At 36.1% G+C, this 26,056-nt stretch overlaps 1 protein-coding gene across 2 annotated transcripts in view; it reads right to left on the bottom strand.

Moving 5' to 3' along the window:
- Nucleotides 1-26,056, bottom strand: part of DYRK1A (dual specificity tyrosine phosphorylation regulated kinase 1A) — an 85,960-nt gene that overhangs the window by 43,419 nt on the left and 16,485 nt on the right. For both annotated transcript variants that reach the window (XM_086765389.1, XM_086765397.1), the window contains one exon: nucleotides 12,712-12,791. In XM_086765389.1, coding sequence (XP_086621515.1) covers nucleotides 12,712-12,721 — 10 coding nt within the window. In that variant the 5' untranslated portion in view covers nucleotides 12,722-12,791. The remainder of the gene's footprint in view (nucleotides 1-12,711; nucleotides 12,792-26,056) is intronic.

The raw sequence follows: 26,056 nt of genomic DNA, 5'->3' as shown, positions 1-26,056 counted from the left end.
TGGAGCTTTATCATTTGGTTATCATAGATGCATAGCTGTGCAAACAAAGCTTTTGAAAAGCTCTTAAATAAGAATACAAATTAAAGCATATATATCTCAATCTGTTTCTACTTGCCTTTGGTATAAATTAATATGCTGCCAGGAGTTAATCTGTTTACTATTACCAAATATTTTTAATAGCTATCTATGTATATAATCTATAAAGTTTGCAGAGCTACTCTAAAAACTAGACTCAATTCCAAAACTGGGGAAAGACAGGCACCTTCCCACCTCCTCTCATTTTATACGATAGCTTGAGTTACCCCAGCAAAATTCAGCCAGTTTTTGATAGCTGTGATAAAAGAAACTAGTATTTCTTAATGGTGCTGCTTCATACTCCATTTTGCTTTACTCTGTTCAAAAGCTTTATGAGAAACTCTAAAAGACTTTCCATCCTTCTTCAGTTTATGTGTATCCAAAATGGCAGATATCTAAGTTCAGGTATCCATTGGGAACAACTCATCCAAACTATATTCTCTATGTTCATCAGTAGAAGGTGCAATTTGCCTGGAAGAAATACGTGTGCATGCATGCACACATGCCTACTACTTTATTTCTGAATTCTGAAGGAAAGATCACAGTCTCAAAGAAAAAGGTTGAGAGTCAAGAAATGTAACTTGAAGAAAGATCAACAGTCAGTAGACCCATGCATACAACCCCCTTCTGTAATCAAGTAGATTAGATACTACAGTCTTCTCTCTACTTAGATGAGGAAATAGACAGATAGGATTTAATTACTGAGGGTCAGAAGCATGGTAAGCATACAAATTCATACTTTGAAGTTAATATGCTTGTCCTTTCCCTTGTAACTGTACTGAGGACACCAGAATGAGCTGGAGAAAAGATGCACTGACTCTTCAAAAATGAGCATACTGATGCTTTTCCCATGGAACATCTTGTTTTCAAAAACTGACCAACTCTTACATATCGTTCATATTTTTGAATAAGGAAAGACAGACCTCTGTCAGAGATCTCATTAATCCAAAAGGTGCAATACCTGTCTAATTATCTGGTCTTTGATGAAATTCAGCTGATTCATTAGATACATAACTGTGAAGCTAATCTTGAAATGAGATCAAATCACTTCAAGCAGCCTGCTACATAGACTTGTTCATAAGACACCAATTCACTTTTCTCTAAATTGATCACAAGGCTTATCTAAGAGGGAGATTAACCATCTTCCTAATGGTTTACTGCAGCTTCTTGGAAAGACGAAGCTACTGCTAATCTGTTAGCAAGCATAACATGGATTTTTAATGACAAAAAGATACTGCTAATAAACTCAGATCTTTGGGGAAAAGTGTGATACAAAGTAAAACAATAAAATACTGTGTTAAAATACTCTTAAACTATAACCAAGCTGTAAATCATGAGCAAGTATATTTGTGCAAAGCAAGAAAGCCATTCTCTTCTCTACCAGCCTCTCCCCCTTCTTCCCCAAAAAATGGTGAAGTAGATTTTTCATTCATATTATACAGGCTATGAGGATCACGGAGTTACAGGACACAAATTATTCCTGAGCTATCTTAATATACATTGAGTGTTTACATGCATGTGAGTTGAATACCTGTAGCCAGAGTGAAAGACTTCAGGTAAAAAGACATCACTACAGATCTGGCAGTGTTTTTAACCCAAATCATTGCTCTAGGCAAAGTTAGCTCCCAAATTCCATTTAAGGAAACTGTCTTCTATTGAAAAAGTGGAGTATTCAGCTAACTACATTTTGGTGGCACTTTTTCTGAACAGAGAGTGTCAGAATTTTTGCATTTGGATGGCAGCCTATAGAGTCTGGATTTCTCCAAAAAAAAAAAAAAAAAAAAAAAAAAAAAAGGAGGGGGGGAAGTTTTGCTTCTTGCCTTCCTCTGGAGCTCCACATGCCTCCAGACATAGAAGAAAACACCAAACAAACAAAAAAAAACCAACTATTTTTTGCCTTTCTCAAGATTCAAACAGTTGCTGCCTGGGGCCTTTTGCTACCAATAACTTTGTAGGAATACAAAGCTGAACACAGCATTCTATACTGAAATTGCAGAATCCTCATTTGAAAATTGACCAATTGATTTGGGTGTGAAACAGATTCTTTCTGAGAAAAATCTCTTTTCCTGCAAAGAGAAGTCATGAAGACCCATAAAGTCCATAAACGCAGCCTAAGCGAGAGGACAAGAACAACTTTACAGCTATAATTTGTCAGAAGACGGAAGAAAAGAGAACTTTCGAAGAAATCCTACAGGAAAGCAACACAAAATTCTCTCAGGCTTTGTAAGTGAGAAGGAAATAAAGGAATATTCCTGTAGCTTCAGGACAGGAAAAGATGTTTTATATATATTATGTATACTTAACAAAAGGTAAAAACAACAGTGTTTTCTTTATTTTGACCAGGAGGGAAAAAAAAAGCAGTCTTCTTCCAAGACAACAATAAGTCGAAAGGGAAAGGAAAAAGGATTCTACCAGTCCTCCTTTACGGACCAGTAGACAACAGCGGACTTAATAGTTCAGTAAACATGGAACTAGCAGCCATGTACATCTATACTAACAGATTCAGCCAGACCAAGGAAGGTTCCTAAACACAGAACTATAACCCACTGTGTTTGTAAAACGTTAGAGCATTCACAGCATCCGTTCCAACTAGCACTCTTCCCCAGTAACTCCTGGGAATGTGTGGCAGTCAGCATGTTCCAGGAATCCTTCCCAGTAGGCAGCTTTCAGGCAGCCACCCAGTTATACAGGCTAGGACAGTTAACTAGCACAGATGTGTGCTGTTCCATGTGATCTACTTCAGTGGCTGGGAACATTCAATTTACTAACAGAGAATTGGGTCTTTTTGTCCGTGAAATTTTATTCTTAAATCTCTTCTGACTACATCTGCTCTTGCAGCTCTCCTTTGGCATACTTTACAAATAGTGTCTTCCACCTACCTTGAGTAAATTTCCTTCCAAATATAAACAATAGCAAAACAGAAAAGGTTCAATTGTGAATGGATTTCTTGTAAAATACTGGGGTGCAAAGAAAAAGCAAGGAAGACATGTCAAAAGCTACAGTCTAAAAAGTGCACTGCTTGCTTTAAAATTCTGGCCTGGTGAATCTGTTTCTTCGCCAGGTGCTTGGTTAAAAGAAGGTAGTGCACAGTGAGGATCAAGGGACAGGAACAATTAGTTGATATTGAAGATCACCAAGTACAAAACATGTACATATAAAGATCTTCACAAACTAGTCTAAACTAAAGTACACAAGACTACCTTATATTTTTCCAGTTACTTATTTATCAGAATCATCTTAATACTAGAATAAAAGTTTTCCCTCAACATCTCAACACGCCAATTTTGAAAAATCGATTTTTGGAGAAAACTCCAGAGATGTGAACATTTAGCTTAAAAGAAAGATTAGCTTTTGTACACTACCTTCTAAGACTAAGCGCCAGAAATATACCTAAACTATATGCTATGGATACATCATTTTACTCAGGTAAGTCTCCAAGAATTACTCAGCACTGTAAAATAATTACTTAATTTTACAGCAGAAAGTTTTAGAAATATATAACTTAATATTAAGAAAGAAGAGTAAATCAACTAATAGATTACTGCTTTTTTACAGTCTTAAAGGAGTTAACACATAGCCCACTTAAAGCATCATCTTAACACAAAAATATGAAACATTACCTAAATCAAAGTTGCAAATGAAAGTATGATGAATATCTGTTGCTTTTCACAGATATTTTGATTGACTTTTATAAATGAAATATTTCAAAGGGCAAACTCACCCTTTCACTCCAAGGTAGCACAAAGCCTCCATACTACTGGAAGGTACAAAGCTTGGTAAACATATTTGTTCCTTTCTTTCTTTCTTTCCTTTTTTTTTTTTTTAAACAAGCTGATCTAATACACGTAAGCCAATATTCTGTCTCTACATGAAGATATCACCAGTTTTATATTCCATCCAACTCATAGAGAAGGATCTGATCTACTTCTGAGGGACATTACTAGCAAGTCAGAACTCATATTAATCTGACAGGTGAAACCATATATACTTTTACTAACATATAAAAACTTGCAGTCTCAGTTCAAGCCATCTAGGTATATCCAGTGACCTTGGAGGAGCATGAAGATGGATGAGAGTCCTAGTACAGGTAAGCTACCATTTAAAAAAGAATCTATCAAAATACGGTTGTATTCATCCCGATTCTTGGGTTTCTAAAATCACTGCTGTCTGTACAGGGATTTTTCTGTATTGCCAGAAATGGTTATTTATTCCTCTGGAACGGTGACACAGCCCTGAGGAACTGTGGACTACAATCATAGTATTAATATGTTGCTTATCTATTGAAACGCCGTACTGCCTACATAACCAGGTAAAACATCGCTTGTGTCCACAAACCAGGTAAGAATTAAATCAACTTCACCCATCTTTGCAAACGCAATCCTTCCGTTTCGTTTCCTGGCAAAGCATATCTATCGATCCTTCCACATTACATTTCAGAGGTAGTGCAAACAAGTGGCAAGTTCACTCCAAGATACGGACCTCAAATTAGCAAGATGCACAAATACGAAAATTCTCTGTGATGTTAGTAAAGACACTGTAGATAAGGTAACAGTGTTGGGTGGTGTACCAAGCTTTAGGTTGGATTCTTTGTTCACACATAAAGTGGATTCAAAAGACAATGAAACAGAAGTCAGGAGTATGCAAAAAAACCCAAACCAGTTAGAAGAACCAGAACTAACCAGTATGAGTAGAACTTAACACTATGTTTGTTTTCTAAGGGACCCTTAATAACCAATTTTTTAAGGAAAACACCAGCACCAATAGATTTCTACAGGGGAGGAGGAAATCAAGAACAAATCTCTTCTATGTCTGTAACAAAACTACTGCCACCTGTTCTACCTTTACAGTAAATGTGTTCAACAGCTGTCTCTATCTGCAATATACAAAAATCAGATCTTCAAAGATATTTAGGTACTTAACTCAGGAAAATGTCAACAGGAGTTAGATGTAAGTGTCAATGAAGTGCTGGGCCTCAGAACAAGGCTTCAGAATATCACTTCAGTTGATCAATATATGCTGTGCTGTGGATTACCCACTGTTGCCAGGATAACTGAAAGGTCAAAACTGCAAATTTGGTATCTCACCACCACTCATAAAAACATATGATTGTTTCTTGCTCTCTAATCTAATAATTGTCCATAACAGCTTATCAACAAATACATATTTTTGAGAATAGTGTCAAGATGAAAATCTGAGAAGTGAAACGTTCTCAGTTTTACAACATTTTCCAAGCTTAATTATGCTCTTTAGTACAGAAAGTTTTAACTAGACCAATTTAGATTATGTCTGAACTGCATCTAGTGACATAAAACAGCTGACAAGTAGGTTCTTAAGTTGTCTTACGGAAATATCCAAGCTAATAAGCACAGATAGCTGACTGCATACTAAGGCATGGAAACTATCGTAAAATCTGGTGAGAGGAACGCTTACTCCCCTACATTTAACTAGGCAAAAAACTCCGTCATCAAGTCTTACCCTGTCGTACGTTGCTTTGTCAAGCTGGTAACATACCAGCTTGGCACATCAGTTAGGCATCAAGCTAACAGAACATGTAGTCACCACGGTCTGGAACAGCATTTAATGTAAATATATTAAAAACAATATATCAAGGGATGAATTGAACTGAATCGGAAAGAGCAGGCTGACTAGAAACAGAGAAATAACAGATTTTAAGAAGCCATAATGTCCTATTTCAGCAAGATTTATGAACAATTACTGCACAGTTCTTGCACCCCACCTACCTGATGAAGTATTATCAAAAGAATTCCTACCAAGAACTCAGAACTGGCTGTTAGAGCAGCCATCCTATGGCCTCTCTTCCTGTATCTTAAAACCTAACCCCAAAAGAATGTAACTGTTAAGAGATGGAGGGAGAGGTCATTTACATGTGACTGCATGATTTATAAAATAGGATGCCTCCTACAAACATTTATTCCCCTGCTTAGGGATTCTGCATAGGATATGCTAAGGAACTAAAGCGGTGCATTTTTACAGTAAGCCACTATTAAGCTTGTTTAGTGCTAGGGCTGGCCAAAACTGATGAATTTAGGGTATTCTGTCTCCACAGAAAGCAAATCCAAATGAAGCTATTGCTGTGTGCAAGGAAAGATCTGCACCCTAGGATGTACTTTAGGAATGCAAGACTTCAGATGTGATTCTTAGAAAGCTCTAAAGGGCAAGCTCCTGAACTAGTGTTGCCCATTGCTGAGTTCAAGGAAAGAAGCTTCCTCTAGATGTAAACCAATAGCCTTCCCCTAAGAAGGACAGGGCTAAGATTCACTTCAAATCCCACTCCATCCTCAAAGCCCATCCCCACTCCTAACTTCACTAAAAACCCTCCCAACCCAGACAAACAGTATGACTCCATGAACAGAGTTTGCTACTAAAGGCACACTAAACAGGATAAAAAAGCTGTGTGCTCTACAATATGATGCATAAGACTGGAACGCTCACACTAGCAAACACCTGAGCCAGTAAGTCAACATGATATAGCACAATGCCGAAAATATACTAACAGCTCTAAATGCAGTCTAGCCATCCTATTACTGCATTACCCAAGAGAACCTTTACTTTTCATTCACAGACTGAACACTCCGACACCACAGGGGCTTTTTCATTACAGCTGCTCATTTGATGACTTTAAGGGCTATAAGACAGACTCTATTTGTAGACCTACCAATAATTCTTGAAATGTATAGTATTTTTATAATAGTTAATATTTTAAACCTTAATCTGAATTTGATAATTTTTTTTCAAAATCAAATTTTTCTCAAGTCGAAGTGAGTCTCTGCTCTTAGAAACAGGTAACAGAAATAAATTTCAGCCTTGCAGTATAGCCACTGGAGCTCTACTGTTCATTAAATGCAATGTTCTCATCACTTAATACTTTCTTGAAAGTTACCTCAAAAAAAAGGTTTTAAGACACGACCACATAAATCAGGACACAAAATGAACAGAAATTACTGTTCCGAAATATTAAAAGTATAGATGTGTATCTTTAAGATACTTTTATTTCAAGCATTATGCAGCAATGTAATGCTTTTGAAAGTGCAAAGCTCCTCTGAATCTCTTATCTCGATAGTCCCCTGAGCCGACATCTCAACTCCATCAACGCAGGAGAGGGAGACTCAGCTGCAGTGGCTGGGGCTCTGTGTCCTCTCCCTCTCCCTGCCCTCCTGAAAAAACAAGCTGCTGTTGACTACTGCCACGCAATGCCCCTGTGAGACCCACTGAGCACTCTTACGAACAGCCTAATAAAGAATATTTCAATTACCTCTGCTGCAAAACACAAATGAAACTTCCAGACATGAAAAAACCTATACAACTACTGACAGGGCTTTCTACAGGAATTAATACCTATCTCTCTTAAGAGGAAGAGAGCTGCTTTCTCTTAAGAGGGAGCAAATTAAATAAAATCAGAGACCTCTAAAGATTTTCTGGTTTAGATGCTTCAGTCCATTCCAGAATATGGAAAGTAGCATTCTCTACCAGGCTCTACTTCCATCCCAAAACTCTGGAACAGGATTTTTGTCATTTGTTTTCTCTTAGATGAGGACTGAGGCTGAAAACTTAAGTCTTCAGTATCATGGGTACTAAGCAATTTTAGAGGGGAAAAAAATCCCTTTTCTTTTAAATAGGCAACTTCTTTTTAAATATGGATGCATGAATCTAACTTTAGCTGTCCAGGTTTTCACACTTCTGATCTCAAATACAGAAAGTAGAGCATTAATCTAGTCTCTTGACTTCAAGGTTATCATTCATTGAGGTCAATGACTCCATCTTTGAAAAGCAGAACTTCCACTTTCAATATGATAACTGTTGCCCTTCAGTAAGCAACTATGTTCAACTCTTTCCTGACTGCTTTCTCACAACTGCTGACAAAAAAAAAAACCCTAACAGCCAGAAAGACAACACGAACAACTCCTGCAAAGGGAGTTATCTATGTAAAAATAGTGGTTAACCTTAAAAGCATTCCTATTCATGCAAAGTGCTCATTAACTATCTATATTTAAAACTTCCACTACTAATTAGCAACCCTGTCTCTTACATTATTTTCTTGGTATCTTCTGTTTATGTTAAACTTCTGTTTATCTGCCCAGCCAAGACCTGAATATCCAACAAAAACTGCCTGTAACAATGCAGTCAAATATGCAAACAAGTTACAAGTTACAGACAGAATCAGTCTAACTGGAATGAAAGTCACCAACCAGAAACAAAACCAGAACCAGCCCATACCGTACTTCAGTATGGAGTTAGCACACGGGCCAAACATTTGCTCCTTTATAACTCAGTTCTGGTTTTACGCCAACAACATACGTCTCACAAAAGACACTCCAGGTATGCAATTACTTAAGTGGAACCATAGATAGTACAGTCATCATTTCCACAAGAAGATACAGATAAGTGATTAAAAGGTGATGCCCCAGGAAGTTTCTGGAATTCCCTGGTAAAACTTAAAGAGAAGCTCTCAACAAACTAGTTCAAAGGCATATCAGCAGATCTGGTATAATGTAATACAGATGAACTTCAAAATACAGAGTAGCAATATTGGACACAGTCTCTCTGACTGCAGAACAACAGTGGGGTTTTTTTTTCTTTGGTTTGTTTTTTTTTACTACTGACACATATAAAATTATTCTTCAAAATAGCTACAGGCACAATGAAATCAGTAGCTAAAATATTAGGAATACAAGACATGAGAGGCATGGCCCAATTCTAAATTTTCATTCTACTCTTACATAAAACTAACACTTGAACATTTATAAGACTATAAACTCAACCTAATCCAAGAACTTCCCAGAAGTCTTTACTCTGCATTTGCTATATTTTATAAGCAGTGCAGCTAGGGAGGTGGGGGAAGGCAAGTATCTATGCAAGTACTTACTATTTTATTGTTCTTGCACTATTAATTGAGTAGCACTGGAATGGCTTTTTTTTTTTCCTTTTCCAAAAATGAATAATATTTTTTTAAGTTAAGAACAAAGTGATCTCTCCCAAAGCTTTATCAAACTTGAATATACCATTTTCACATTTCCTATCACTTGCTTCATTCTCAACATCTATTGTGCATTCAATATATTTTCATGATGAAGAGAATTTGATATAACTATTATTTTGGTCTGTTTTCTACATTCAAATATACCCATGAAAATGCGAATGTGTTAAAAAAAAAAAAATAAAGTTAATACATGATAAATTCTACCACACAATTAAAGATAAAATAACCACCCTACACTTCTTTTAAGTGATTTTACATGATCAAACCTCTGAAACAGTTTATACAGGCATATGAACTGGACAAATATACTATAATATTTATATACTATATATCTGTATTTAAGGCATAACTGATAACTGTTACCCTGTTTCCATGCTGCCCTTAGTGTGCAGTCCCAAACAATGATGTTCAATGGTCTTGTGGGAGATCTAAATCAGGAAGAGGTATCTGTTGTGGTTTAATATAAACTGCATCATCATCAAAAAGCAGTTCAGAACATGAAGACTATCTTTCCTTCCCTTCTACTTTCAAGACCAATACTTCAACAGTAACTGTTACCAGTTAATCCTCTCCGAGAGGATCAGCATGTGCTGCTAAGGAATGGATCCTTCTGGAACTTGTGCTTTTTGTTTAGTAGATCTATACTGGTCCCTTGTACTCTCAGAAATCAAAACCAGGAAGTTCTTTATTACAAAACCAATCCGTTTTTATAAGGTAGCATCCACAAAGAGAAGGAAAAAAAAGTAACAATCAACCACACATACTGTGCTTAACAGGTGCAGGACAAGATGTAGCAACCACTTTGAAAACATCAACTCTTAAGCACAAGATGAATCCTTGCTTGTAAGTACACAGGACAATCCCAAATTTGATGCTACTACACCACAAAAAGCAAGCACTTCCTAGCATGATTATCAGCATAATAACTACAACCTTAATGGTATTAATAGTATAGGCACTTATGGTTCCTTACTTTCATAAAATGTCCTGGAGAGACTGACTTTCAAAGTACAAATATGTAAAAAAGAAAAATTCACATTCTAAAAATATTTTTTTATCACAAATCATATTCTAAGGCATTAACTTTGTTGTCAGCACACGCATTTGTAATGCAAAAGCATGCCTGAAACACAAATCTGGCTTTTCCAATACTGAGCTAAACCCCCACCCTTTGATTTTTGCAGAGGGTTTCACAGAAAAGCAGTATAGATCCTACAAAATCTAAACGTTAACAAGATGGACAAAATGCAGTTATTGAAAATGCTTCAGTCCTCCAAACAGTATCTTAAAGTGCCCTTCTCTACGTGTGTCCTACATATCATAGGTGCTAAGAATATAGCAAAAAGAGAAGTCAGACATGCTGCAAATTTGTTTTCCTAATCAGTAAAAGTAGAAAATTAGATTCAATATCACAATTTCTTAATATTTTCACTTTCTTTTTTCCTGAAGCAGTGGACATAATACATTTCTGTGTTCCAGCTCAAGCAGTGATCTAGAATTCAAGTATTTCAAGAAAAAGTGAAAAATGCTCTTCCTCAAGAGGACTGTTTCCCCCAGATATGCTGTGGTCAATTTTAGGGTTTTGGATTAGGTCAGTTTCCAATGAAATGAAGTGATGCCCATCGTAACAAATGGGTTACTCTATAGAAGCATTCATCCTTCAGCCAAAGGTAGCTTAGATATTACCAGGCATGTCTGATCTGTCACCCAGATCAGTCACCCTCAGAAGCCAAGCCTTCTTGAAAATGCAAAAGAACCATCCTCAGTAACCACAAAACCTTTCAATTTCTAGCCTGAACTCTCACCAACTACTTTGAACTTGAGAAAGATATCAGCAGAGTCATCATATGACTCTTGCTGTTAACTGCATTACAAAATAATTACAGTACGTTTTTTCATTTTAAGGCATGCAATCTCAGGACTCCATCATACTAATACTGGCTCTTGTAATAAAGAGAAAACTGCAAATAAAATCATACTTGTCTAACTTCCAACTTAAATAACATGTCATAAGCATGAAAATCTTTGTCAAGGTACCACTGTTCTTCACTCTGTATTTCTCATGGAATTTCTAAATAAAGAATTAGGGCTTTAGAAGATAGAATTACTACTTAAAATTAAAAATCTTGTATACATCTCTATTCTGACCAAAACTGAAAGTGCTTAAGTTTTAAATCAATGTATTACAATATGAAATTTAATTCTCTCAAAGAGTGTAAGATACATAAGGTACTATTTCATAATGTTATCTCTCAGTTGTGGGATCCATACTTTTAGAGCTTTCACAACATTTTCTCAATATTTAAGTTGGGTTGTAATTTAATGTACACTGCAACAAGCAAATCACCTACAATGTTATCAATTGCAATGACTGCCTACCAGACAGAGCTTCACAAATTTGACAGGACATCAAAAGATTCAATTTTGAGACTTTAAATGCTATTCCTCTAGATTTATGTATTTAGAAAAAAAATATTCCAAAGGGATATTTCATTTGTTTTTTTCTCCTCTTCTTTGCTCCACCTAATTTTAGAATTTTTTAGACTCAGTTTTACTTGAGCTATCAACATACAACTTAGAAACATTCAACTGAAATGAATGAATGTTTAGTTTTCACAGAATGAAATATCCACTTACAGCATTTTGGCCTTAATCCAACATACTCCATGTAAATACACCTTCTAAAGCTGTTTATGCATGAACAGCTGATGCAACTGAAAACTGTCAATCAGGAGATGATCTGCATGCATACGTAAATCTATCTAGCTTTTTTTCCAGCCCCAAGGATTCATGGGTTTTAAATCTGAATAAGCAAATTAAAGATCTGTCTTATGTGTACTTCACTGCTATAGACTTTAAAATGTAAGTCACAGAATTGTTCATTGCTTAAATAAGGGCATTCAGGTACAAGGAACTACATCAATCCTCCTGTACAACCTAATTTTTAGTTTACTTCTGCTGATCATGATTTTTCATGTCAAAATATTAACCACATTTCCAGCAAAATAGTATCACTAAAAATAAGCTATTTAATCTGCAAATACACTTCGCACTTACAGTATTTTGATTAGCAAAACATGGAAGAACTTCCTAAAATATCAGTTTTAAGAATGGTTAGCGACTTTCAAAGATGTTCAAAGATCTTATCTTCAGTTCTTGAGCAATCTTACAGTAACTGGACATAACAACGTGATAAGGTATAATGAACTCTTAGTTATTATTTAGTTATACTCTTTTTCAGATGGATCCATAACATTTCTTTAAAAGAAAGTTAATGAATGGTTGAAATAGTGTGCCACTAAGCAGGTGACATACACCTGTTGGCAAGTGGAGGGCATTAAAAGGAGATAATAACAAGCAAGGCAAGACTAAAAGCAGTACATCTTTAAAAGCAATGCCTTGTTTTGCATAAAACTTTGGAAACAATATTTCCATTCAGGGAAACCATTTTCTCCCTGGACAACTGCGAAAGAGTTCCAAAGGTCAAATAAAGATTTCAAAATTCCACAAGTTCTTAAATATTCTACTGACGTTAGAATGACAAAATTTTAGGGGTACAGAGAATGGAATTGAAACAATAAGTAGATCAAGAACATCAAAGATTTTTCCCTTCTAGAAGCCCTTGAAAATAAGATCACCTGTATGCATCGTCTTCTTTCAAGTCTCATATCATCCTGCGGGGTTGTGGGGGACAGGGGGAGTCCAGCAGCAAACAACACTGCAAAATGAAGGACAAAAAAGAAGTAAATGTAAAAATAAACTAGTAAGATACAAAATAAATCCACATAAAGCTTAGTTCAACCCTAGCTTTCAGGTATAACCACAAGGAATTTCCAACAGAAAATGAAAGTTTCCAACAGTAAAAGTAGAGACGGACATTACAAAGATTATCTTCCACTGACATCCATTGTTAGAAAAAAAAAATTATCTAAGTGTCAAAATTTCAGAGATTAACTTAAATTTCAACCGATCATTGAACAGTTCTGAAAATTAAGGTCATCCAAGAAAAGCTCCTCTCAAACCTGCAAAAGTGAAATTATTGATAGTTACCCATCTTTGTAAAGCCCTTAAATACGTGGATTTTTACAGAAACTCAGTAAAATATTTATAAAACACAACTCAACTTCTGTGGGATTTTACCAAATCAGCAAACTATAGAACTATAAGTGCACATAAATTCATAAATGTACAAGTTTGTTTTTTCCTCATATCTCACAGGAAATTAAATTAGGTTCACCTTACACCAAATTAAAATATGCTCAGAAGAGTAAAATCATAATTTCTTACAAAACAAAGAGATATAAAGACATGAATTTCTAGGAACAAATCTCTTAAAATAGTTAAAAAGCATGGTGGGATTATGCAAAAAACAAAACAAAATTAAAAAAAAAAACCTAAAAACAAACCAAAAAACCCCCCACAACCAAACAAAATAAAAATCCAACACCCAACAACAATCAACCCCTGGCCCAAGTATTTTTCAAGTATTTGCTTTCCACTTGTTCTCCAATTAAACATTATTGGTACTCCACAACCTATGAAAATATCTAAACCGTTCACAAATTACTGAGAATTTTAGAGAACCTTTCCAAACCACCCAACAGTTCAAATCGTAGACTCTAGATTATTACTATTTAAACACCTCCTGATATATGTAACTCCAGGAAAGTGCGTCTAGCCTAAAATGCACTTAGATACTGTAATTTGAGCAGAAAATGTTGCAATTCATTTCTTTACCTACAATGGCTGTTTAAGCACTACATATACCCTAAGCCCGGTTAGCTTCCCTGCTACCACACTGGTCTCTTCCTTGTGCCACAGAAATGTGACGCACACAGAGTCACAAACACACGCAAAAGGGGGTGGTGAGAAGACAAGGAAGAATTACTTATGTGATACATCTAAGAGTATATGTGGCAGTTGTCTATTGTTATTTTATGAGCAGGTGAATTCTTGCTGTCATGCCTCCAAAAAACAGAGGGGGCAAACAAAACTGGCCATCCCACACTGTGTATCAACAGCCTCAGTTTTTCACTACTGAAGTTCCACAGAGACCTAGAATGTCAGTGCCACATTCACAGTAGCCATGAACTTGGCAAGGCTGATGAGCACTGCCTGAGGCTACAAAAGATCCTACAAACTAGGTGCTCTCATGCCTAAATCACTTCAATTTGGATAAAAGATTCAGCCTGGTACATATTCTAGGTGTATACATTGCAGAGACAAACACAGTGTCTTGCACTGACCTTAGTTCCACGGAACTCAGCAGAGGCAGTCAGTGACTGGAAGGAAGAGCAAACTCAACTCTTCTTTACACTAAATAGTCGCTAGATTTAAAAAAAAACAATATAAGTCCCTGGAGCACCAGACATGTCCAGCCTACATGGGTATCTTAAGGCTACAGAGCTACAGTCCCATTTTTGAAGCCTCTCTCTAGCCAAGATACTGCTTTCAAAAAAAAAAAAAAAACAAACTAAAAAAACCAACCAACCAACCAAACAAACAAAACACCAAAAAACCCAAACAAACATATCTATGGACAGTAAGATTATAGAAAGCCTTTTCCAATAGTAGCTGCAAGGACTGAAGGCATCACACTCGTCTTTACCACCTTGTAGCTCAAATACAGCAAGGATCACATCTCATTTGCGTCAGTACAAGGCTGGTTTTAATACTAACCCAGCTTAGTTCAAACTATCAACAAACATAGTTTGAGCAAAGCTAGCTGATTTTCAGCCAAAATAGATTGCAGAGCGCTCATACATTGTCTTTTGCCAGTTCCACAATGGGAGTGGTAAGCTCCAAAAGCAGCACATTAGCACATCTCCTGCGCTTTACAACAGCCTAATGCTGTATCAAACTGGCTGCAACGCTAGCAACACAGCACTGTCGTGGGCAACAAACTGGCAACTCTACTTCAAACCATAAGAAGAGGAAAACAGTTGATAAGAACATATTATCTAATAAACACAAAGACTTCCAAGTTATAGCTACAAAACTCAAAATCACACAGTTGATTTTGTAAAAGCAGTGGAGCAATTTCATACACATGGGAAGCTATGCTTTTTGCTGACTGGAAAGTAATCTACAGTATTTTAAGATCACTTATAATACTAACTCTGAAAAAGTATTTATCTCACAAAGCATTCATAAAGGAATAAAAAAGGAGAAACCAAAATGGAAAGGTAACACACACAGACCTGAATTATTTTAGAATTTAGAAAACAACATTAGAGGTACCAGCAACAAGAGTGGCTGATGTAACTATAAGGTTATTTACAGTTTATTAACAGAGAACCAATACATGCACCCACTCCACAGCCAACCAGCAAAACATATCCATCATATACCAATATGTTCCTTCAGTCCCCTTATAACTCTCCAACAATTATCACATTCTGAATAACTGAACAACTAGCATGGAATTAAGACCTAGAGTGGAAAGGCAAGCGTCCATTGTAGCACTGTATTCCAAGAAGGGATCCACAACACAAAAAGTAATTCTAAAACATTAGCTGAGAACAAAGACAATGAGTTACTGTGATGGTAACAGTATCATAGACACACAACATAAAAGGGCAACATTTTGAACTCTTTTTTTAAAAAATAGATACAACCAAATTGCATATAATAGCTGCAGGGACCAAATGTTAAACTCAGTAACTGAGTGTCTTCTGTGATGCCTCTACATTGCCAAGTTCTTACAACCAAAAGGCCTTTTACACAGTCTGTGCAAGGGCTTCCTGGTTTAGGTAACAAACTGATGGTAAGAGGAAGCAAGAGCAAATCCCACTCATCACACAATCTGTAAGATCATTACTAGAAGAATCCCCTTATTAATAACATTTACTGGGCTTCAAGAACCCAATTTGATCTACTTAGTGGCATAGAATAGAAGTGAAATGTAAATAAAGGAGTAGAGGGAGGAAAGGATGACAAGAAAGGTGTTGAAAAGCAAATTATTGAAAGTGGTAGCAAACAAAATAATAAAAGCTGAAGACTTTCATTTAAACAAAGAGATCAGTTCTTAGAAATCAACTGTGTACAAAGCTACAGTGTTAAAATTTTACTTCATGCTTTCATTTCCTATTTTAATTACTGTTGCTTTCTAGTCTTCATCTTTCCTATAGACACAATGCTCCTCTGATCTCCTCAAAATACAGATAATGGGATTACCTATCCAAAGCCACTCCACATTCATGAATAATTTCAAGCGTAGAGTTCAGTTTCACTACAAAATGTCTAGGTAAATAAGCCAAAGATGTTGAGTACATTTTATCCCAGGTTATACTCCACCATACTATAAAGTCAGTGACTGTGAAAAACAAACCTTTCAGGTGTCTCTGACTTTTCCTTACACCATAAGCCTAGTTTGGCTGTTAGCCTGTTGAGGACTGAAGTGTTATTCCACTGTATTCCTTAAGAACATCCACTCCTTCCTTCAAAACACTCAATATCCAACTTATGTCAGTAGGTTCACTGTAATTCAAAGTTGGTTCCACAGCAATCATACGTCTAAAAACCAAAAAGTTACAGTGCAAAAACCATTACTAACATCTCTCTGAAGAAGTTTCATCATCCTCCCCCATGTGTTTGCCTGGATATCAATCAGATTGTGATTTTTTGCAAATGGGGACAATTTTATTACATATGAGCACAGTATGAAGTCAGTACAGCTGAATCTTGATGCAGCAGAGCAGTAAGACTGATTTTTTTAAACTACATTATTTCATAAACTTAAGAATGTACATAAATCATATCATATGTTGCATATTTAGTTTATATAATAGACGCTAATTCAAAGCATCTAGAGTTAAAAGATTCTATCCCAATTCTATCCAATAGAAGTTCGCAAAGTGTTAAAGGCAACCATCACAAAGTATCACACACACCTTTAAAGAAAGGCCACATTTTCACTACAACTTTGTTTTAAGCATGTATGAAGAATTCTTTCTATGACAAATTCAAATACAAGTTTTCGGAATATCAACAATAGCACACTCAAGAGCTTGAATTAAAAGAAAAGTCTGCTGGGGACAGTCTTACTTTTTACATTTTACTAATTCAAACATTTTCTATATAGTTTTATTTTCCTTATGAGTATCACTATATTATAAGATTCAATATGGCTCCCTTAGTAAAAAAAAATTGAAAGATCTCGCAAACTAACCATAACAAAGTTCGTTGTTATTTTCTAATTTCTAAATGTACTCATGAAGTACCAGAGAAATCTCTGCATATCTCATGACTGCACACTCTGTTGTCAGAGATAAACATAATTCAGGTCACTGACCTTCGGTAAATGCAGGCCAGCCTGTTGCTAGCAACATAAAATATAAATACTTACTTAGAAGCAAAAATATTTATTTATTTACCAGGAAAATTATCCTGAGATGTACACTATTACATTGAAATTATTAACATACTACAATATAATGGATCTAGATATATATAAATCTACACAATAGCAATTTCTTAAGCTGCTGTTATTTTGCATCTCAACAGCCTACTCTTGAAACTACATACGGACAACCAATGATGTTGCTTGACATAAGGCATACAGGGCAAAAGATTCACCAAATACACCACCTTTGCTGTGTTATTTAAAATACTGCATAATAAAATGTGAAGTACAACAAACACTACTGGAATTTAACACAGATAGATAGATAAATAAATAGATCGATCTCATAGGGTGCTAGCGATTGTCAGCTTCCAGGACTAGCTCCCGGAGAGACACAATTGAGGAATTCCAAAATCATTGTTCTTACAGCACCTAACACATACAGTGTCTTTTGTTACTAGGTAAAAACCCATGTGTTTAGGTGTATACCAATTAGCATACATTTGAAAACCAAACACACACACACACACATTTACTGCTTTTTTCCTACTTAGGACCAACAGATGTGATGTTACATGTAAGAAATAATTCACAAGAAGGAAAAAAAAAAAAAAAATCCAAAACCCAGCCCACTTCATACATCCAAAGTACAAAGCAGAACTCAGTACATCACAGGTTCACCCACAAAATCACATACATAAAATTAAAAGCAGATATGGTTTCCACCTGAAAATCCAATATATCCCTCCACTTTTCAGGACACCTGCACATCTCTATACCTGATAGCCTATACACTGAGTACTAAGCAAAATACAAGTAATTTGTGACAAGTATCACGTCTAGCATGTTCCCAAAGAAGTTGCAGATCTCTGTCTCCAAGTTTAAGTGCTTTGGTATTACGGAAAACCTGTTAGCTGACTGTTCTCACTGAAATAGTCAGCAACTACATTAGGACTATCTTTAGGTTTGATAATTCATAATTCAGTAAGAAAAAAAATAATATACCTCTCTTCAGTTTAGGTTGCATATTCAGCAGAACTATGAGCACAGTCACCTTGTTATGTCAAGTTTACCTCATACTTAAGAAAAGGAATATTAACATTTTGGGAAAAGGGCATTTTTGTACATGACTGATTTTCAAGCTAGGATGAAAAGACAATAACTATCAAAACTGAGTTTATACTAGGCTTCACCAATACACCGTTCAATCCCAAGAGCTTGTATTATACTTTGCACACCCAATGAGTTTTAAACGCACACTGCTAAACTAGAAAGCTATGCTAGTTTCTAGATCAGTACTTGCGAGATGCTTATGAAACAACTGCATCTAAAAACACACTCTACCATCATTTTTCTTGTATACTGTAAAATTATTTTCAGTCTCAAAAATCATTAGTTCTTCTAAAAAGAGCATATTGTGAACTACTAGTTTCACTCTTATGCTGAATTTACAACATGTGATGCAAGAACCCATCCTTTAAGTGCCAAAGTATGTACAAGCAGCTTTACTGAAATCACAAAGTTTCTCACCCAAATTCAAATCTGGCAAAGCCAGAACTACAGTTGCAGTTGAGCAAGAATTTTTTTTTTCAACAGCAGTACAGCTTAAGCAGCCTGCTTGCTGAGACAGAGCTACTATTACAGGGTCACTCAGCAAACCGCACTGGGGAACTGACCCCAGTGGGAAAACGAAGAGTAGGAGGAGGGAGAAGAAGGAGAAAAAAAAAAAAAAAATTGCTATTTTTTTATCAAGTCTCTAATCTGTTCCACTACAGATGCACAGCATCCTGGCAGAAGGAACAGCTGGGACAAAGGGGCTCTTAGACCAGTATTGGTGTCAAAATACTACATAAAGAAATGCACCTAATTTTATCATATAAGAACCTACAACGGTGTCACACCAGTATTAATTCAGTAAGATTTCAGAGTGCTATCTGAATCAGAAGGGAACAGTCTAGAACTTATACTTGACCCATATAGCCAGACAGCTCGGGATTTGCGTTTTAAATATTTATTTGTTCATGTGAACCCCAGAATAAAGCCTATGGTTTTAGGAAGAGTTAAACTGACACAACTGCGGGGGAAAGGAGTGTGTGGAGAAAGAGAGAAAAAAAATCTCATGCTAATATAAAAGTTCAAATACTTCAGATTTTTTACATAATTTGCATATGCTTCTTTTCTTACTCATTGACTAAAAATATTAATTTTAGAAGCACAAACTTAAAATATTTTTCAGTATATCAACCATGTAAGGAATCACAAATTAGAGAGGGCAGTGGCTAGTTTTTCTACCCACTCAATAGTGTCAAGCAAAACAGGTGTGGTTACATTTTAACTGTTTTGGAACAGCAAAGTCACACCACTGTATTTACATTTCCCTCCCCATACAAAAGAAGCAGAGATGCTACAGCAGGAGTGGCCCATCTCTAACAATATCAGCGGACATATTCACAACTGTTGGATGGCACTGAACTCTTACAAACAAGCATTTCCTTTTGCACCGTTTAATGGCTCCACCGAGTATAAATGTGATTACTAAGGAGTCCGATTTACATGATACTTGAAAATAATTTCACCTCAAATTCACATAAGCATGAAGACAACAGAATTCCACAAGAGGGAAGGATATTCATGAAATCCAGGTATTTAAAAAATTATTTCTATGTTGTCTTACAAATGATTCTTTTTCATGTTAACACACACACACCCTACTTATGATTTCATTAAAAGGTGACATCTGATAAGCAACAATTTAATTTTTTTTAAGAAATAGAGCCATTTTAGTTAATACGTTAAACATGAACTAAACAATAGCATGTAAATAAAGTACTATTTCAAAATAGAATATCCATGAGGGCTGTAAACTAGTTTGTCCAGAGTAATTTCGTCTCACAATTATGAAATGCTTTTCAGACCCGATATTTTTCTATAGATGTCCTCAAAAAGATTGATCATTTTATTTACAAAAACTGTTTCTGTTCCTTGTGGTCGGGAAAAGAACTTTAAAAACGCAAAGCAAAACATATGCCACTATTTATCTGCATTCATCAATTTAGAACTTTAGACCTAAAAAGTCTCAAGAGAGTATAACCTTCCTACTTCTCCCTCAATTCTTTTCAGTCACAAAGCAAGCAAGCAAATAAAGAATTAAAAGAAGACCTAAATTTTCCACAAAAAGTGGCCAAACATCAGTCGGTTTACAGGTCTTTGACTACAATCTTGATATTACTACAGCTTACTATTCCTCCAATTTAACAGTCACCAACTACTACTCCCATTCTTTGTTGTACTCTTTATTTACAAAACAGACTCGTACTTCTCAGAGACCTGGCAAGCGAGGGTACCTAGATGCAGCTACTCCAACTTTTTAATCCTAGACTAGAGTTGAGACGGCACTCGTAGTGCTCTCCAGACAAGCAATGCGTACTGAAATGCTTTTACTTCTCAAAAACTGCAATAACTCAGACCCGTATTATACATATGTATAGATACACGCACACACACATTACATATATATGGGACATAATGGCAGTTGTTCTTCCCTGCAAATACACACTATTTTAACTGCAATGCCTTTATACTGATTAAAACAGAAAATCTTACTTTTCAGCAAGCAAAGACAACAGCTTCTGTCCAAAAGTTTGCTAAAACGGCTATTAAAAAAAAATTTTTAAAAAAAGGAATTCCAAGAAATGGAATAAAATAAAATGGGCATCTGAATGGTATAGCATTTTCACAGCTACCAGGGTTTTAAGCAAAATATTATGATACATTCAAGAAACTTCAGCTAAGCGACCCATCTTTATAAAATTCAGATGTTACTGGGTTTTAACATAGTTACCGTTTCCTTGTTTTACCTATTTGCTTTTTCTTTCCCCCTTTCAATTCCACCCTGAAGCATGACAAATTCCATATCACGCTGCAATGTACATGTAACAAGAACCATAAATTAATAAACTCACAGGTTATCGTCATGTTTCAGTAAACATTACTGTAACAAAATTGATCAAAACCAGAGAATGTAAAATCTTACTCAGACCACCACAAACTCAGTTACAAAAATACTTTATATACACAGATTCCTGAGAAATTATCAGTAGAGTTGCTATCATATGTCTAAATGAAGTAAGACTACTATTCCTTTTCAACTTTAGCAGCAGATAGTTGCAATGTTACTTTCAAAGACAATCTAAAGTTACATATTTCAAGTACATTTATAACAACCTAGACGTTCGTTGCCCTGATACATCAGTACCTTTAATCCTGAAGGCTTCTGAAACACTTTAATACACGGAAATACGCACACCTATGGTCTTCCAAATTAAAAAGCAATCAAAAAAACTAACTACACACAACTGTAAACTGCTGGCTAGCTCTGTAAATAGATGGTGCTCATTTGGAAGACTTGTGTAAGTGGCTCATTTCAGCCATATATTGGTTTGTGTGCCTTTTTAAACACTTCTAACCTTTTCAAACTCACCAGAGACTAACTGCTGTTAAATTGACTCCCATATGACAGCTCCCATTAACAACCGCAATGCCACAATCTACTTTTGCATTTCATTATTAAGGAGATTTAGACTGGAAAAGCATACACATAGCTAGGTACTCTCTGGTCATATGTCAACTATATGGCTGGGTCTTAAACCAGACTTCACCCCATATATCCCTGTGCCTTCTGCCAATGCAGGTATACTTCCAATACGAAAAGTGATAACAGAGAAGTACTGCCGATACCCTTTCCACTTTAACATGATAAATCAGATTTAAGTGCCTAAGCTTCAGTTTAGGCTGAAAAACTGAAGCTTGTCTACTTCCACCTAGTATCCAAAGAAACTAAACGAAAATATCTATTTCTCAAACATCAGATTTTACCCACAAATACGGGATTTTCTGGGGACACTTGTTCAGAGATGTTTCTGAGACACTGCATTTAAGAAGAGCAGAAAAACGAGGACATTTCTTTAGTTACAAACACACACTCTTATAATCCTAAAAATCCTGGAGAACTCAACATAAACCTCTAAAAAAAAAAAAAAAATCTCTAGCACTTAAAAATCAATAAACAAGCTAGCCAAATCATAAGTCTTTCCAACAAGACTTCAGCCACAACATCATTCTGATGGTAACCTCACCAGTTACTAGGAAAAAAATATAAAAAATTACTGACTCTAGAGCACAATCATTTAAGAAGCCTGCCATGGAGGATAGTCTCAGCTTTATGCTTTCTCCTTTTTTTTTTTTTTCTTCTTTCAGGGCAATAGACAAGATACAGTTTGTCCTACCATCAAATTATCATTTTTATGCAGGACAAGTTCACAAGCTTCATGTTTATATTAAACCAGTCAAACTCAGTACTTCAGAAATGGGGTACACACTGCCTCTCCAGAAAGGCGGGGGAAGAGACTGATTTAGCAAGTTGACAGCAGCAACCAAAGCAATTTTGGCTCACAAATGGCTATGCCTAAAAGTAACTCTAAACACACTCTTTGAAGTGGAAGGATACCCTTTTTCTTTATTTGCACAACTCAAAGTCCCAGAGCATTATTTCTCTTTTTCTACATATCCCAAGCATAATACCAAAATGGAATACAGACTAGCCATGCAACCGTAGTAAATGGGGACAAAAACACAAAATAAGTTTACTTATTTGCATTTTAATTAGATCTACCAAAGTTAAATGTGCTTGAAGGGAATTTTAGGATTACCTCTAGGATTTTAGGATACTGACGCAGTAACTGGGACCCTAAACTCACATATGGGAAAGAGAAATTAGAAGTTGTTTAGAGAAAAAGAGGAGGAAACTCTTATTCCCAAAAAGACATATATCACAACTGCTCTTCCAGCTCTGTTTAACTTGGAAATCAAAAACCAAGCTCCAGCTCTTGCCAGACATGTCAGTACAGAAACATCATGCTTAAAAATCTTGTTCAAGATTCTTTTAAATAGCAGTTCATGTGAAGTTCAATAGCTTTGAAAATTGACAGTGGTTAAGTTCAGGCTCCATGACAATCAGATGCATTCAAAATCGATGGTAAATAAGCTGAGAATTCTTATTTTAATGAAATAACTCAGGCTGCAGTTCCCCAAAAGCCAAAGCTGATTTAAATTTGGTTGCTGTGTTCCCACCCACACTCCTCCTTGCCCTTAACCACTCAGTTAGGGCCCATCTCTTGCACCATATCTGGCACCTGCCCCAGTCTTGCTGAGTCAGTTCCGCAATTTAGCATGATGTAAAATATTCACCTTTTTTGATCAGTTTTCTGCTGACTCTGCACAGCTCCAGACCCCAAGTCTGACTTTCAGTTTAAAAATCTACACAGTAAGTAAGAACCCAACTGTTCCTCTTAGCGCATGCATACAGCTAACACATTTATATTCTGCATAATACTACTCAATCACAAAGACCTTTATTTGCATTTTTGTGCATTCTTTTTTATGTTCTAGACCTTTGAAACTGACAGTTCCCAGCTCAGGGCCAGGAGTCCAAATACTTACCGATACTGGGAGTGAAGCAGCCATACTCTAGGACTGTGCTAGGGTAATAAACAGGGCATTCTGCTCATCAAGGGCGAACCTCAGTGCATTAGGCATTGTGCGACACAATAAAATGGGGATCCTTGTCTAAAAAGCTCACTATCTAAACAGACTACGTTTGTCCAGAGAAGGACAAAAGTAGAGAGCTCACAAACTTTAGCTATCTATAATAAGGTTTGATGTATAGGCTAAGAATACAGTACAAGAGAAGTTAAGAGCAACCTAGCTAAAGCACTTCCAAGAGTTCTCAACAAACCGCCACAGAGCACCTTGCAGGCCACAGCTAACACTTGGTTTGGTATCAATAGTAATAGACCCCACCTCCCCTTCAAGAACACAAGTGAAATGTTTACAGGCTTTTCTATATATAGTTTGTGTCTGTCATAATAGTCTACATAAATAAATCTGAAGAACTAAATTTAATCAGGCATGCCAACTACAAACTTCTCTGATGTTGGAAAGCAAAACAAACAAAAAGAGACTATTCATCACAGTAAAACCCAGCATCTTTACCATTCAGCTCTCAATGTTCCAGCCTAAGTATATCTAGAGACTTCCACAAAATGCTTTAAGTCTTAATTCAGGCTCAGGTTGACTAATATAACAGTAGGAGAGAAATCTGAATTCTAAAGCAAAAATAATTCTGTTTTGGATTACTGCAGAAATCACTTTGGAAACATTATTTCTATTATCTTAGGAGATCCCAATTTAGAGGAGCTAAGGAAATGCACTGTTTTCAAAATTCAAGATACCTCTAGCACAGTATCATCTATTTCTTACGAACTGCACTTAATACATACCCTCAAATACATGTCAAAAATATCAGAGTATTTGTATTTCAACATATGAATTAACAAACACAAAGACATACAATTTATCAGATTAAGTCCTTCAGAAAATTAACTTAATTTCACTATTAAAAAAAAAAAAGTAGAGTTACAGCCTCTTAACAAATAACTGAGAGTAAGTAGAATATAATTGCACTGATACAAAGTATTCTATGTTCCACCTATACTCTCCCACACTCTCTCCACTTCATTTCCATATCATTCCTAACTTGGTGGTTGTGCTATATTTCCATAATTCATGTAATATCTTTCTACCAAGAAAATAAAACATTATCCAGGAGCCACTTCCTGTAAAATGTGTAAGTACAGATTAAAGGCCAGAAAGTTTCTTTTTCCTCTTCCCTTAAGGTAAGCATACTAATCACTGTATTGGAGTCATGTTTCCTTTCCTCTCCCTCTGTCCCATGATTTTCTGGTTCTTTTTTGTACAATAGTACAGATTACATGGGACTCAAGGACAGTTGCCAAGAACATCTGAAAAGCCAGGTGATCTAGGCATTCTCATTGAAATTGAATGACATGAGTTCAGATTCTCTCCATCTGAGGAACACACTAAACTGTCAAGAAGGGCAGCAGTCCCTCTCCATTTTTCCCAACTCTCAGGTGCATATTGGGCCCCCTTTCTTGGAAAGCTTCAGCGTTCACACTGAATATACAGTAAAACAAATCAATTCAATGACCCAATTAAAAACTGTTCATATCTTTGTCAGGTTCATTTCCTGTCAGTTTAGTAAAATGGACTAGCCTAGCAAATGTTAAGCAAAACTTAAAGCTAGAACAAAAAGGCTAACAGGCCTTTTTGTGCCAAAAAAAAAGATGCTAGCTCAGTTTATGCCACGTAACACAACTTCCTATGAAGCGTATGCCCTCAAAAGCTGACCAAACACAGGGCTACTACTTATAAGAAAAGAGCAAGACAACAGATGAGGCTCATCTTTGTGGCACTCTTCCACCTCATGATTAAACAGTTTAACTAGCTAAATTGGCAGTAAGTTTTTACCTTTACTTACATAATTAGGTTTTTATGCTTAGCTTCTTAAGTTGGCCTAATGTGGAAACGTAAAACAAAAACGCCAACAAAGAGAACTTGCAACTGTGCTTAACAAAGGGGACAGAGACAGTCTCTTGTGATTCAATTTAGGCTACTGCCAAATGGCCATGTCATACTCTCCTCCAACATCCAGGCACCAAAGAGGTAGGGTTTGTAATGAGGAGAGCTACAAGTCCATCTGTGGCCCTAGCTTAATTCCTCTC

This window comes from Chlamydotis macqueenii, chromosome 1 (genome assembly GCF_036417535.1).
Source record: "Chlamydotis macqueenii isolate bChlMac1 chromosome 1, bChlMac1.mat, whole genome shotgun sequence".
Classification (NCBI taxonomy): domain Eukaryota; kingdom Metazoa; phylum Chordata; class Aves; order Otidiformes; family Otididae; genus Chlamydotis; species Chlamydotis macqueenii.
The sequence above is the reverse complement of the archived record's forward strand: the minus strand, read 5'-3'. Positions and strand labels throughout refer to the sequence as shown.